This window comes from Anser cygnoides, chromosome 20 (genome assembly GCF_040182565.1).
Source record: "Anser cygnoides isolate HZ-2024a breed goose chromosome 20, Taihu_goose_T2T_genome, whole genome shotgun sequence".
NCBI classification, from domain to species: domain Eukaryota; kingdom Metazoa; phylum Chordata; class Aves; order Anseriformes; family Anatidae; genus Anser; species Anser cygnoides.
The window spans coordinates 6,758,783-6,772,110 of record NC_089892.1 but is presented as its reverse complement, the minus strand read 5'-3'; the positions used below and the strand labels follow the sequence as shown (position 1 = coordinate 6,772,110).

Here is a 13,328-nt window from a genome sequence, read left to right as displayed (position 1 = left end):
TTTTCTTCTGTCGGAGGAAATGAGTTTTTCTTTCCAGAGATTTTGTTTTTTTTTTTTTTTCCCCTCTCCGAGTCCCCCCCTCCCCGAGCCCCCCGCCCGTCCCTGGAGCTGATTAGGGCAGGAAGCGGGTGTTTATCCCGCACGTGGGATGCTCGGAGGAAGGGAGGGAGCATCCCGGCCGCTCGCCCCGGCTTCCCGGCCGCCGGGCTGCGGGGGGCCCGTGACCCCGTGCCGGGGCCAGTCCCGCTCACCTTGACCCCATCCCACCCGCTGACCCCCTCATGCCCCTGGAGGAGGGGGCAGCGTCTGGCCCGCATCCTGCCTCTGCCTCCCTGCCCCGCAGCCCCAGGGACAGGGTTTCCACCACTTTCACGCCGTGCACGCGCCAGCCTCGGTGTCTCCTCGCTGCTTCTGCTCCCCGGTGTGTTTTGGGGTACGTGGTGGCTGCGGGCAGCTGTGGCAAAAGGTGACGGGGCTGGGGATCCTGCCTGAACCCCCCAGGGACATCGGTGGCACCGCACTGCCCCTGGTGCACCCTGACCAAAGGACACACTGGGGACACCCCCCTGAATCTGGCCACCGGGGTAGGGACAGGGTGGGGGGGCTCAATCGCAGCCCCCAGCCCTATTTGGGATGCTTTGCCCGGCCCCGTGGCAGTGCCGTGGTTTTCCCGGCCATGGTGCAGGAAGGAGGCGGCAGAGCCGTGGCCGTGAGCTTTGGGGCTGCCGTAAATCATGAATCAGCCGCGGGGCCTTGGGGCGGGCAGCGGCTCGGGGGCAGGCGAGGCCGCCGGGACGGTGCGGAGGAAGGAAGCGAGCGGGGAGGGCAAGGGGGGGACAAAAATCCCCCAAGAAAAAAAGAAACAAAACAAAACAAACCCGACATAACTCCCGAGCTCGCCAGGCTCGGACGTCAGCCGGGTGCCCGGGGGTGAAGCAGCCACGAGCACGGCCGGGGCCGGGGCGCTGCAGGCGGCGGGGCGGGAAGGATGCGGCCATCCGGCCGGTGCTGGGGCGCTGCCAGCACGGCTGAGCCCCCCCTCGTGCTGCTGGGGGCGAGGGGACGGTGGGGACAGAGCGTTGGGATGCCAAGGCTCAAAGCCATGCTGGAGGAGCGGGAGAGCCATCTGCCCTCGTTGTCCCCGTCCCTATCGGGGTGTGGGGTCAGCCTGCCTCAGTTTCCCCATGTGCTGAGCGGGGCGGTGTGGCTGGGGGGGCTCCGCCTCCCCCCCGGTGCAGACCTTGGGTGATTTTTGGTGGCTTTGCTCTGGCTGGGGAGCCCGAGGGCTCCCCACGAGCTGCGGGGGGAGGAAGGTGTCGGGGCTGTGGCCGTGGCCACCCCCGGCTCTGTCACCCTGCGCCACCGCCGCCCTGGGGTCCACCGCCGAAGGCTCTGCTCGTCACCTCGCCACACGGCTGCTGGGGACAGGGGCGCAGGGATGCCAGCTCCGGGCCCTGTCCCCGTCCCCGGGCAGCACCCGTCCCCGCGGTCCCCAGGAGGTGGCAGTGCGCTGTCGTGGGAGGCGGCTGCTGCGCACCCCGGGGACACGGGGACCTGGTGGCCGCTGGGGACAGGCCTCGCTGCCTCCCCTGGCAGGTGTCACCCCCAGCTCCCTGCCCATGGCCACGGAGCGGTGCGGAGCCACCCCGGGGACCTGGCCCTGGCACAGGCAGGAGGGACGGGGCAGGAGTGCAGCAATGGCCCCGTGTCCCTGCGGCCACCCCGCTCCCCTCCGGCTCCTGCCTCGGTGTCGCTTTGCTGGGACCCAGGACAGGTCTGTCCTGGGGGGGGGGGGGGGGGCAAACCCCAAACCTGCCCGCCCAGCGGGGACATCCCAACACTGGGGACACCCCAGCAGTCCCCAGCTGTGGCCAGGCCACGCATGCAGACGGGGCAGGCAGCGGTGCCGTGGTGTCCCCCCATCCGCCAGCAGCCCCAGAGCCGGCGTCCAGAGCCCTGGGGCGCTCCGTGCCATGGGGCACCCTGCCCACGCCGCGACACCACGGGGCTGTCCCTGTCCCCATCGCAGTGGGGCAGCTCCTGCCTTCAGTACGGGGGGCAGAGCCCCCCCCGTCCCCACTGCACGGGGCGGGCTGTGCTGCCGTGTGTACCCTAAACTTTGGGGAGGAGCTATTTAGGGAGGGGGGGCGCACCCTGCCTTGCACCCCGACCCCTGCCTTGGCACCCTTGGCACCCTGTCCCCTGCCCATCCTCAGTGCAGACACTACAGCCACCCCCCTCCTTCTCACCGTTGCCACCCCAGGGTGGGGGGGACCCTCTTTCCCCTCCGCCCCCCCCCCACCCCCCCAGCACCCGGGCTGCCTCCAGGGCGCCCCCGCGACGGTGCCCGTGCCCTGCGGGGAAACTGAGGCACGGCGCGCCCGGACACCCCCCCCCCATCCCCAAACTCCCCCCTCTCCGGCCGGCGCGGCTCCAGGGCTGCGGAGCGGCATTTCCTCCGGGCGCCGACCCTGTTCCTCCTCCTCCTCCTCCTCCTCCTCCTCCTCCTCCTCGAAGGGAGTCGGTTTCCTGCCGCCGCCGCGCCCGCTCACTGCGCTCTCGGCTGCGGGCAGCGGCGGCGGCCGGGATGTGCCTGCGGAGCCCCCCCCCGCTGCTGCTGCCGCTGCTGCTGCCGCTGCTCGCCCGCCCCGGTGAGTGGGGAGGGGTGGGGGGGCCCGTCGGGGGGGCACCGGGGACCGCTGAGAGTTGGGGGCTTCGGGCTCGGGGCTCCCCGACGGCGGCACCGGGCTCGGCGCACGGGAAACAGGCGCGGGGGGGAGCGCGGAGGAGCCGCCGGTAACTCGGAGGGGAACGGGGGGAGAGGAGGGGGAAGGGGGGTGGGGGGCGAGGGGTGACCTGCTGGGGTGGGCTGGGGGGGTGGGGGCTGATACGGCTGGGTCCCGGCTCGGATATCGCCTCCCCCCCCCCCCCTCCGCCAGCCCCAAATCCAGGCTGCGTCACCAGGGTCCCAGGGGCGTCCAAGCGCCCTTTCCCCGGGAAGGGGCAGGCAGCGGGACCCCCTCAACGGGGGGCACCGACCCGGGGGGGCTGGGGAACGAGGAAAAAAAAAAAAACAACCCCCCCCCCCAGTGTCTGTGGCAATAGGGCCAGGCACTTTTTCACCACCTTAGTTGTCGGCCCCGCAGTCCTCGCCCCGTGACCGCAGGCGCTGTGACTTCGCGGGGAGGATTTTGGGGGGGCGCGGGCATGGGGACACCCGCAGGCGGGCAGGGAGCTGGGGACACGGGGACAGGGTGCACAGGGACAGGGAAGCGTGAGGGCAGCGGCAACGCAGGGTCAGTGGGTTCAGCACGTCCCGCACGGGTCGGTCCCATGGGGGCTGCTGGGGGTCCCCACTGCCGGGCCGGGTGCCTGCGCCCTGCCCGCTGTCACCCCCCGGTGCTGCCCGTGGCCATGCCCTACAGGCCCCGTCCCAAGGGGCTGGGGCCGTGCCCCAGGGGGCTGTGCTGTACAGTCCCCATCCGACGTAGCTGTGCCATATGGTCCCTGTCCTATAGCTGTCATACGGGCTCCATCCTATCTAGCTGTGCTGTAGGTCTGTGCCCCCTGTAGCTGTGCCATACAGCCCTTGTCGTGTGGCTGTGCCGTACGGTCGCCATCCTAAATAGATGTGCAACAAGGTCTGTGTCCTATGGAGCTGTGTGGTACGGTCATCATCCTAAATAGATGTGTAATAAGGTCTGTGTCTTATGTAGCTGTGTGTATGGTCACCATCCTAAGTAGATGTACAATAAGGTCTGTGTCCTGTGTAGCCGTGTGGTACAGCCCCCATTGCACAGCTGTGCCATATGGTCTACATCCTGTGTAGCCGTGCCGTACAGGCCCTGTCCTACGTACGTGTGCCATATAATTCCTATCCTGCATAGCTGTGCCTGATATCCCCCATCCTATGTAGCTGTACAGTTTAGTCTCTGTCGCACGTAGCTGTGCCATACAGCCGTGTCCTCTGTACTTGTGCCATACGCTCCCCCTCCCATGTGGCTGTGCCATACAGCCCTGCACTGATGTGGCTGTGCTATATAGCTGTGCTGTATGGTCCCCCATCCTACTTCGCTGGGTGTCCCTGTGCCTTCTAGCTGTGCTGTATGGTCCTCATCCTATATAGCTGTTACGCTGTCCGGTCCCACACAGCTATGTGTTGCAGCCCCTCTCCCACCTACCTGCTATATGGTCCCTACCCTGTCTAGCTGTGCCCTATGATCTCTGTCCTAAGGAACTGTGCAATGCAGTCCCTGTCCTATAAATCTGAGCTATACAGTCCCTGCTATATGTGACTGTGCCTCTGAGGTCCCTGTCCTGCGTAGCTCTTCCATATAGCCCATGTCCCATGTGGCCGTGCCACACCGTCCCGAACACGTGTAGCTGTGCCATACGTCCCCACCCCGTACGGCTGTGCCATCCCCGTCCCCTGTAGCTGTGCCATATGGACCCTGCCCTGTCTGGTGCAGACCCTTGGGGCTAGGGTGTCCCTGGCAGGCACAGCACCATGGGGCCATGCAGACACGGGGGGGCTTCCAGGGCTGGGGGCTTTAAGCCCCCATGTGCCCCCTCTGACAGCACCAGCAGGGACTGGGGCTGCTGTCGCAGTGGGGAGCGCTCTGCTGGCTCTTCCCTTCCCAGCCCGGGTGAGGCTGCTCCCTGCTGGGGGGCAGAAACCACGTGTAGAGGGGACACAGAGCGTGTCACCTTCATCCACCTGGGGACAGGCTGACGTGGGACAGGCTGACATGGGACGTGGGACAGCATCTCCCCCAGCGCTGCACCCAGAAAACCCGGTGCCGGGTGGTGCGGGCGTATCTGCCCCTTCCCCAAGCCCCGCTGTCACCTCCACGAGGCACAACAGCCGGGGGTGGCCAGGGGGTGACAGCCCCCAGCCCTGCAGCGCCAGCTCCATCCCCGCCGAGCCCTGCCAGCTCATTGCACGAGTGCCGAGGCAGCGCGGGGGGGAGGCCGGAGTGGTGCTGCCCGGGAGATCCTGCCCCGCTGGAGCCGGCCCCGGCGCCTGCCCTGGCCCCGTGCCCCCCCCCCCCCCCCGGCACCCCCGGCACCCCTGGGCTTTGTTCTGCACCCGGGGCCTTTGATCCGCTCGCAACAAAACAGGAATTTCCCCCCCCCCCAGACATCCACGCGCCGGGGAGACGCGGCAGCTCCGTCCCCGCTCCCCGCTCCGTCTGCGCTGCGGCGAGGCCGAGGGCGGGTGGGAGGCTGGAAAAACATAAAGTGGATTTTCTTTCTTTCTTTCCTTTTATTTTTTTCATTTTTTTTTATTTTTTTTATTTCCTGGAGTACAAAAATAAATGCGCCCTTATCTGATTGACCCCGCGGGCGCAGGCTGGGCCCAGCTGAGCGCCGTTATCTGATCCTGACATAATGCTGGAGACCGCTGCTGCCTTCCCCCGGGACGGGGACGGGGACGGGGACGGTGCCCGGCTGGCACCGCTGCCCCGCGTCCCCTCCGCAGCATCCCTGCCCCACGCCGGGGAGAAGCCAGCCAGGTCCCCTCCCCCTGCGGGATGTCACCCCGCGCAATGTCACCGGAGAGGTGACGAGCTGCCCGTCCCCTGCCCCGAGATGCCAGGGGCCGGGGGCCATGCCCGGTGCCGCCGGGGCAGCAGCAGAGGGAAGAGGGCCGCGGGCTGCGGCGCCCAGATAAGCGGCTGTTTATCTTCCTCCCGATGCTGCGGCCGCCGCGCCGGGGGGAGGAAGCGCCGGACAATAGGTGGGCCCGTGGCAGCGTCACCGCGGGGCCTGCGCCGTGACCCCGCCGCCGCGGCCTCGCCACCCCGACGTAGCCCAGGGACGGCGCGGGTGGCCCTTGCCAGGCTGCCGCCCGTCGCAGCCTCGGTGCCCGCGGCCTCGCGCCGCCCTGTCCCCGTCCCCATGGGGACGCCGGGTGCCCCGGTGCTGGCGCAGGGCCCGGTCACCTCCCAGCTCGGTGGCCGGAGCTGCCAGAGAGCCCCCAGGGAAGGGACAGCGCTCGGTGGCCACGTCCAAAGCAAGCGCGGTGCCCCCAGCCCCGCAGGGACGCCCCGGTGCAAAGCGCCCCGCAAGGCAGGCACCCACCCTGCCGTGCCACCCACGGGTGCAGGGGACGACTCAGGGACAGCAGGACTGCGGCAGCACTGCCCAGGGCAGGGGAAATGGCCGCGGCAGCCTCCGAGCAAGGCAGAATCAGGGCTTCAAACGCCTTTCTTTGCAGTCAGGATTTCCCTTGGCAGCTGCGGGGCCCTGCTCGCTCGCCAGCCCCATGTGGGGTTCTCGGTGTCACCGCCGCCCCCCTGCCTCGCACCTCGGCGGCCGGCGGGGCCGAGCTCGGTGCCATTTCCACACCTGGGCTTCCCAGTTTCCGTCAGCACCGGGGGGGGGGGGAGGGATGCGGGGGGGCCGCCTCCGCCGCCCGCTTGTAGGGGAAGCCACGCGGGAGCTCTGGCACGCGGCGGTGCCGCGCGGGGACAGCGGGTTTTTCCAGACCGGATCCGAGGGCCATTATGGGATCGCTGCTCCGGGCAGGCCCCGAGCAGAGCCAGCACTGGGGCTGGCGTCGTGGTGCAGGCCCCCCACGGCCTGTCCCCTGTCCCCATGCCGCGTGGCGTTGACCCATGTCTCTTGTCTTCCACCCAGACCCCGTGCCCGCCGAGGGCTGCGACCTGCGGCCGGTGGCGGCGGAGCCCCCCGTCACCCTGTCCTACAGCACGGGCACGGTGCCGTGGGGCTGCGTCAGCAGCAGCTCCCTGCACAGCGCCAATGAAGTCCACGTCCTCGGCGTCCAGTGGTCCAAGGTGAGCCAGCGGGACCCCGCGCGTCAGCCCCGGGCACCGTCGGGGTGCTCAGGTTGGGGTTTTCCATGCCCTGGCCCCCCCCATCCTTTTCCATCCCCCTCCCGGGTAAATGCAGCCCCCTCGCCCCCGGCACACTGCGGTCAGCATGGAGCTGTCGAAAGCATTTCCTCTAAATCAGGAGCGGCGAGAGAAACCAGATTAACCTTTTCCACAGCGCAATTTCCCCGCACGGCTGCGCTTCCCCTCTGAGCTGAAGCTGCAGTTTTTCTCTGTCCCCAGAGGGGAAGTTTAAACCCTTTAAAGGCCACGTTTCTGACGCTTTTCTGGCACCGCAGGGACTGTCCCCGCGCTGGGCGTCCCCACAACCCGCACGTCCCTCGGGGAGGTGGCCCTGCGGGGAGCAGGAGCGGGGCAGAGCCCCAGCACCCATGGGGACAGTGCTGAGGAGGGAGGGAGGGAGGGATGCAGGGAGGCCCGAGGCACTCACATCACTTGCAGCGGAAACGTGGCCACCAGTGTTTTGCAGCCTGCCTCGGGGCGATAACCGCTCCCTGGGCGCTCCGGGTGGCTTTGGGGTGACGATGAGCACAGCGGGGCAGCGAGGCCGGGGCTGCGTCCCCGCCTGGTGAGGTCCTGAGAGCGTGGGCAGGGCAGGAGGGGGCAGCTCGGGGGGAAAACCCCGCTGTAGGGCTCAGGCTGGGCTTCCCTCGAGCTCTCAGGGCCCCGGGCAAGCGCAGCACCAGATGTTGGCCCGGCCCCAGCAGCCCAGCACCGCGTTCCCCCCGCCGCCTCCCAGCTCTCCCAGTTCTGCTTTTCGGGGTGCTGGGCAGGGGAGGCGCAGGGGGAGGCGCTTTGGGGGCAGCTTCTGCAGTGCCCCACGCCCGCGGCACCCCAGCACGGCCTCACCCCGCATGCCCTGACGGGAAACCTGGCCCTGACGCAGGCAGGCGCCTGTGGCTGAGCGTCAGGGCCGGGGGTGCCCCGGCTTTGTCACCGGAGGCGGCGGGGGACACGCGCTGATGTCACGGCTGCGGCACTCGGCTCGCCGGCACCGAGCCCTGGGCGCGCGGGGGGAGCCGGGCAGGGACCCGGCTCCGCTCGCAGAAGAATTACTGGAAGCCGTTTTCTATAAGCAGATCCCTATGAAGAAAAAAAAAAAAAAAAATAACACCAAGAAGAAAAACCTAAAAAAAGGCCGCAGAGGGCTAGACGCAAACCGAGCCTCCCTCCGCTCGGCGGGCACCAAACAATGGAGCGCCGCAAAACACGCGGCAGGAAAACCAGCGCCGGCTCCTCCCGCCGCCGCGGGGCCACCCGGGGTCCCCGGCCACCCACGCGGCCGAGCTTGCCACGGGGCCACGGCCAGGCCAGGCGGTGCCCTCGGCCCTACGGTGCCAGGAAAGAGGCCGGCGCCGGTGGTTGTGCCGTGCCTCGGTGCCCACGCAGCCCCGGGCGGCTCGCCGTGCCCGCCGCCGCGCTGTGAGCGCTGAGCCAGGCAGTGGTTTCCAAACTTAGCGCCTGGCTCCCCGGCTTCCTGACGCGGGTTTCCGGCTGAGCCGAGCCCTGCGACTGCCCCGGGACTGGAGCGGCTCCGCGGTGTCAGGATGGGGCCGGGATAGCCATGGGGGGGGTCCTGGTACCCGGGGGTGGGGATGCGCTGGTGCATGGGGTTGGGGATGGCCCAGCTCCGGTGTGGGGATGGCCCAGGTGTGGGGATGCTCCAGTCCCGGTGTGGGATGTCGTGGGCTGCTCTTTGGGGATTTCCAGTTCCCAGTGTGGGATGCCCCAGTCCCCACAGGGTGACAGCCCGCCGCCCAGTCCCCCGTGCTCTGACACCCATGGCGGGTGCCCTGGTCCCAGCGTGGGGATGCTCTGTCCCTAGTGTGAGGACACCCTGGTCCCTCATTTGGGGGCAGCTGGAGGGTTTTGTCGCACTGTGGTGTGGGTCAACACCCAGGTGGCATCCCTGCATCCCCCACCTGCCCCAAGGCCAAAATTCCCAGCCCCACAGCCTCCTGTGTTCGGGGCCATCCCGACGTCCCTGCCTGCTGTCCCATCACTGGGGACATGGGAGGGGGCTCCGTCCCAGCCGTGCCGCGGCGCTGACACTCTCCTTGCTCCCCCAGGTCCCAGCCGTCGTGCTCAAGGTGTCCGTCACGCCGCCAGCCAGCGGCTGCGCCCGGCCAGCGGTGCTGGTCCTGCAGTGCTCCCGGTGCTTGGCCTCCATCACCTCCCTGTGCCCGGACCTGCTCGTCCTCACCGTGAGTGCCCCGGCCCCACCGGAGCCCTGGGAGCAATTCGGGGGGGGGTACAGCAGGGCTGGGGACATCCCTGGGGTGCTTGGGGTGCCCACAGGGGACGCCGGTCCCCTCTCCCCAGGGACGATGCTTGCGGCACCCGCAGCCGAGGGGACGCCTGGCCCCGGCGGCGGATCTGAGCGCGGGGCAGGCTGGGCGGGGAATGACGCACGGGGCTTGAAAAAGCTCCCGTTTCCTCCGGCTGCCGGGAGGAAGGTCAGCGATGGGGTTTGGCTCCAGCGAGCTGAGCCGGGGCCGGGAGCTTTGTTAGGAAAATAAACCTCCGGCTTTGTTTTGCGGCTAATAATAAAGTGGGCCGAGCTCCCCGCGTGCCGCCGGCCGGCCGCGCCGCTCCCCCAGATCCCCACGGTGTGACCCCAAGCCGTGATGCAGTCAGGCCTCTGGAGATGCCCAGCCAAACCAGCTTCAAACCAGCGGCCTCCGTGCTAGGGGGATATTTTCCTGGCTGCGGCTGGAGCCGGGGAGGGATGTGTCCATGCGTCCTGCCCCGGCTCAGGCTGCCTCTTGCCCTCAGGACGCCACCCTGAGCCCGGGGAGCACCACGGTGCCGCACAGGGAGCTGCCGGCGGCCGCCAGCAAGGGGCAGCTGCTGGACTGGGCGCGGGGCACCTACGGGGGCATCACGTCCTACAGCGAGCTGCGGGACCCGCGCGCGATCCACCTCCGCCTGGGCGAAGGTGCGTCGGGGACGGGGGCTGGCGGGGGGAGGGGGGGGGGGACACCGGGTGGCACCAGGGGGGGAGGAAGGAGCCGCAGTGCTCTCCCTGCTCCCCGTGCTGGGAACGCGCTGGGTTCACGGGGCGATGCTGCGGGCAGCAGTTCCCCTGGGCACCCTCTCCGTGCCTGCCGAGCGCGGTTTGGTTTCGGTGACCCCCCCAGCACTGCCTGCACCCCCCCTGCAGATGCCCGCAGCCCCCCGGACTGCATCCCCCAGGAGCGCTTCAACGCCGCGCCGCACCTCGACGCCGAGGTGTTTTTCCACGGGATGAGGGGCTGCGCCAGCGGCAGTGCCCACGGCTCCAGGGCTGCCCATATCATCCGGCTGCAGCCCGAGCACAGGTACCGTGCGTGTCCCCCCTGGGGGGGGCACAGCTTGGAGAACCTGGGGAAGGGGTCGGGGGTCTCTTGGAGGCCCCGGACCTGGCAGAGTGGGGGCTGAGGCTGGAGGGGGTCTCGTGCTCTTGCAGCTCGCCCGTCACCGAGGTGAACCTGTCCCTGAGCTGTCCCGAGAGGGTGGTGAGCAACCAGATCCTCATCCTCCAGAGCCGGGCCAACCTCACCTGGTTCCTCTCGCTTAACGGCTGCCACATCCAGTTCCTGGTACGGCCGCCCCCCACCATCGTCCCCTCGCTGGCCCTGGGAAGGGGGTGGCAAAGAGCCCACGTGGCGATGGGGCTGGCAGGAGGGGACATCGCCCTGGGGACACCAGCACAGGGACGCGGCAGCCCCCTCGCTGTGCCGTGATCCCCCAGAGCCCGTCCCCACCTCGGTGTGGCCCCGACCGCGGTGGCTGCTCACAGCCAGACGCCCCCGGCCCCGCTAAGCCCCCCCTGTGCCACCCCCACAGGTCTCTGGCACCTACAAGATCACGTCCTTCCTCACGCACCTCTTCAGCGGGGAGCTGCTGCCCGACACGGAGCAGGGCCTGGTCGCCAAAGCCTTCGAGAAGAACTACAGCATCATCGCCTCCTACTCCACCATCCCCATCAGCCCCCGCATCACCCTGGAGATCCAGGAGCACGGTGGGTCCCCGGCGCCCCTCCTGGGCTCAGGGTTTTGTTGGGGTGTCCCCGCTCAGCTCCCCGCGTCCTCTCCCCGCAGAGGTGCTGAGGAAGCCGCCCGCGACGCCCACGCCGCCGGCGCCCACCTCGGACACGCTGCCCCACGTGCTGCTCTTAATGCTCCAGCCCTGGAAGTGCACGGATGACACCATGGAGATCATCATTGCCAGGTCCCACCTGGAGGTGAGGGCACCGCCTGCGTGCCTTTGGGGGGGTCCCATCCTGCTCCGGGTGTCGGGGTGCTGGAGGGGGGGGGGGGTTGGCCGAGCACGCCGGAGGGAGCTTTGGTTACGGCTGGTGTTTTTCTCTCAGCCCATCAAAGACGTGGTGAACATCACCCTGCGGGACATCAGCTGCCAGGCGGAGAAGAACGCGACGCACTTCATGCTGCGCACCCCGCTCAGCCACTGCGGCACCTCGCTGGAGAGCCAGGGCAACGCCAAGAACGAGGTGAGCGGCGGCACCGGCCGGGGAGGTGTCCCCATCCCATCAGGGACGAGGGAGCCCATCGGCAGGGATGCTCATGGGGACAGCTCAAGGGCCAGGCTGACCGAGCCTTCCTCCCCTCCTCGCAGCTCATCCTCAGCCTGTCCAAGGGCTCGGCGCTCAGGAGCGTGCGGGTAAGTGCCAGCACCGGTACCGGTGTCACCGGCTCGCTGGGTGCCGTGGGGTGGCCAACGCTGTCCTTGTCCCTAGGTGGCCTTCCAGTGCCAGATCCCACGGGAGCTCTTCCTGCGCCTCTTCCCCACCGCCGCCTTCGAGGCGCCGCAGACGGAGCTGGAGGTCAACAAGGAGGCTTTCGTGCAGGTACCGCAGCGCCCGGGCACCGCGGGGACTGTGCCACAGGGCGGCATCCCTCACGGTGACCCCGTCCCCCCCCCCACAGGCGTCCATGCGCTGGGACGACTACCCGGCCGACCTGCAGCTCAAGGAGTGCTGGCTGGTGGCACCGGGGACGGAGCCGCTGCTGCTGGTGCAGGCCAACAAGGCGCAGAGCTCCAGCGTGGCCGTGCTGGAGGAGCCCCCCGGCAGCAGGGCCAGGAAGGTTTGGCGATTCCGCTTCACCTATGCCGTCCCCGAGGGCGGCCACGTCCCCTTCTCCGCCACCCTCAAGTGCAAGGCCGGGCTGCAGGTCAGTGACAGCCCTGTCGCGGGGTCCCCACGCATGTCCCCAAGCTGGCGCCGTGCCTGTCCCCGTTTCGGTGGGTCCCCAGCCACCGGTCTCCGTCACCAAGCTGGGGACAGCACCCCAGGTCCCCAGAGCCGCTGGGTGTGGGGGAACCCAGCCCTGTCCCCATGGGAGGGTGGCACTGGGGCGGTGGCGGTGGGACAGCGCTGTCCCCGTGCTCACCCCAGCCCTCCCCGTGCGCAGAACAACACCATCTTCGAGAAGGTTTTGGAGGTGACAGTGAAGGACGTCTGGCGGCCGCCCAACAGTGAGTTTGGGGCACGGGGCAGGGTTGGGGGGGGCCGTGCAGAGGCTTTGGGACGGCGTCACCGTGCTGACAGCCTCGTGTGTGTGTCCCCCCGCCGCAGACCGAGGGCTGGGGCTGGCCGCCGTGCTGGGCATCACCTTCGGAGCCTTCCTCATCGGGGCGCTCCTCACCGCCGGGCTCTGGTACATCTACTCGCACACCCGTGAGTACCGCTGTGCACCGGGGGGGGGAGGTGAGAGTGGGGGCGGTGAGGGGGGGCCCTACACACGTCCCATTGCCGGGAAGCCCGTCCTCTTCCCCCCGTCCCAATCCTCCCGCACGTCCCCGGGCGAGGGTCCTGCTGCTATCGGCCACGCATCCCTTCTGGCCAAGGCTCTGCGTGAGAAGGAGCCGGCCCGGCGCGGCCGCGGTCCCCGGGGTCCCCCGCGAAGCCCATCTCCATCCCACGCCTTATCGGGGCCGGGGGGGGGGGGGGGGGGGGGGGGGGGCCGGGGAGGGGGCGCGGGGGCCGCGTTGGCCGGGGAGCGCGAGCCCCGCGCCAGGGCCTGGACGCGCTTATCGGCCTGGAAAGGTCAGGTCCAGGATGAGCCATCCCCGGCCGGCCGTGCTGGCGCCGACTCTTGTTTTTTGTCCCTTCATGTTTTTCTTCCCCCCCCCCCCCCCCCCCCCCTTCCTATCCTACCCCCTTCCAATTTCCCCCCCCCCCCAACCCCGGACCGCCGGCGTAATGCAGGTCCCATCTCCAAACTGCAGCCGGTCTCCACCACGGCGCCGGCCTCGGAGAGCAGCAGCACCAACCACAGCATCGGCAGCACCCAGAGCACCCCCTGCTCCACCAGCAGCATGGCCTGACCCCCCCGGGCCCCCCCTCGCCGCCGCCTCCGCCCCAGCCCCCTTAAAACCTTTTTCTGCCCCAAATCTCAGGCCGAGCCCGGAGGGGGCCGCGGCCCCTCGCCGTCCCCGGGGCCGCCCTTACTCATTCAGTGAATGCTT

At 69.1% G+C, this 13,328-nt stretch overlaps 1 protein-coding gene across 2 annotated transcripts; it reads left to right on the top strand.

The window, feature by feature from the left end:
- The first annotated feature begins 2,494 nt into the window (after positions 1-2,494).
- ENG (endoglin) lies at positions 2,495-13,202 on the top strand. Of its 2 annotated transcripts, none has more exons than XM_066981022.1 (15): positions 2,495-2,651; positions 6,643-6,800; positions 8,927-9,061; positions 9,633-9,795; positions 10,021-10,177; positions 10,306-10,438; positions 10,686-10,860; positions 10,940-11,082; positions 11,212-11,349; positions 11,475-11,519; positions 11,596-11,706; positions 11,786-12,031; positions 12,272-12,335; positions 12,436-12,537; positions 13,069-13,202. In XM_066981022.1, the coding sequence occupies exons 1-15, from the start codon at positions 2,588-2,590 to the stop codon at positions 13,185-13,187; spliced, it is 1,953 nt and encodes a 650-aa protein (XP_066837123.1). In that variant the 5' UTR covers positions 2,495-2,587; the 3' UTR covers positions 13,188-13,202. The 2 variants fall into 2 exon arrangements, with proteins under 2 accessions (XP_066837123.1, XP_066837122.1); XM_066981021.1 differs by having other exon boundaries at positions 12,409-12,537.
- Positions 13,203-13,328: the final 126 nt, after the last annotated feature.

What these genes read in the sequence shown, in the direction of transcription:
- ENG (XM_066981021.1), top strand. Translation starts at nt 2,588, where the DNA reads ATGTGCCTGCGGAGCCCCCCCCCGCTGCTGCTGCCGCTGCTGCTGCCG. An exon ending in CCTGGAGATCCAGGAGCACG is followed by an intron (nt 10,861 to 10,939) that starts GTGGGTCCCCGG and finishes CTCTCCCCGCAG; the next exon opens with AGGTGCTGAGGAAGCCGCCC. An exon ending in TTGCCAGGTCCCACCTGGAG is followed by an intron (nt 11,083 to 11,211) that starts GTGAGGGCACCG and finishes TTTTTCTCTCAG; the next exon opens with CCCATCAAAGACGTGGTGAA.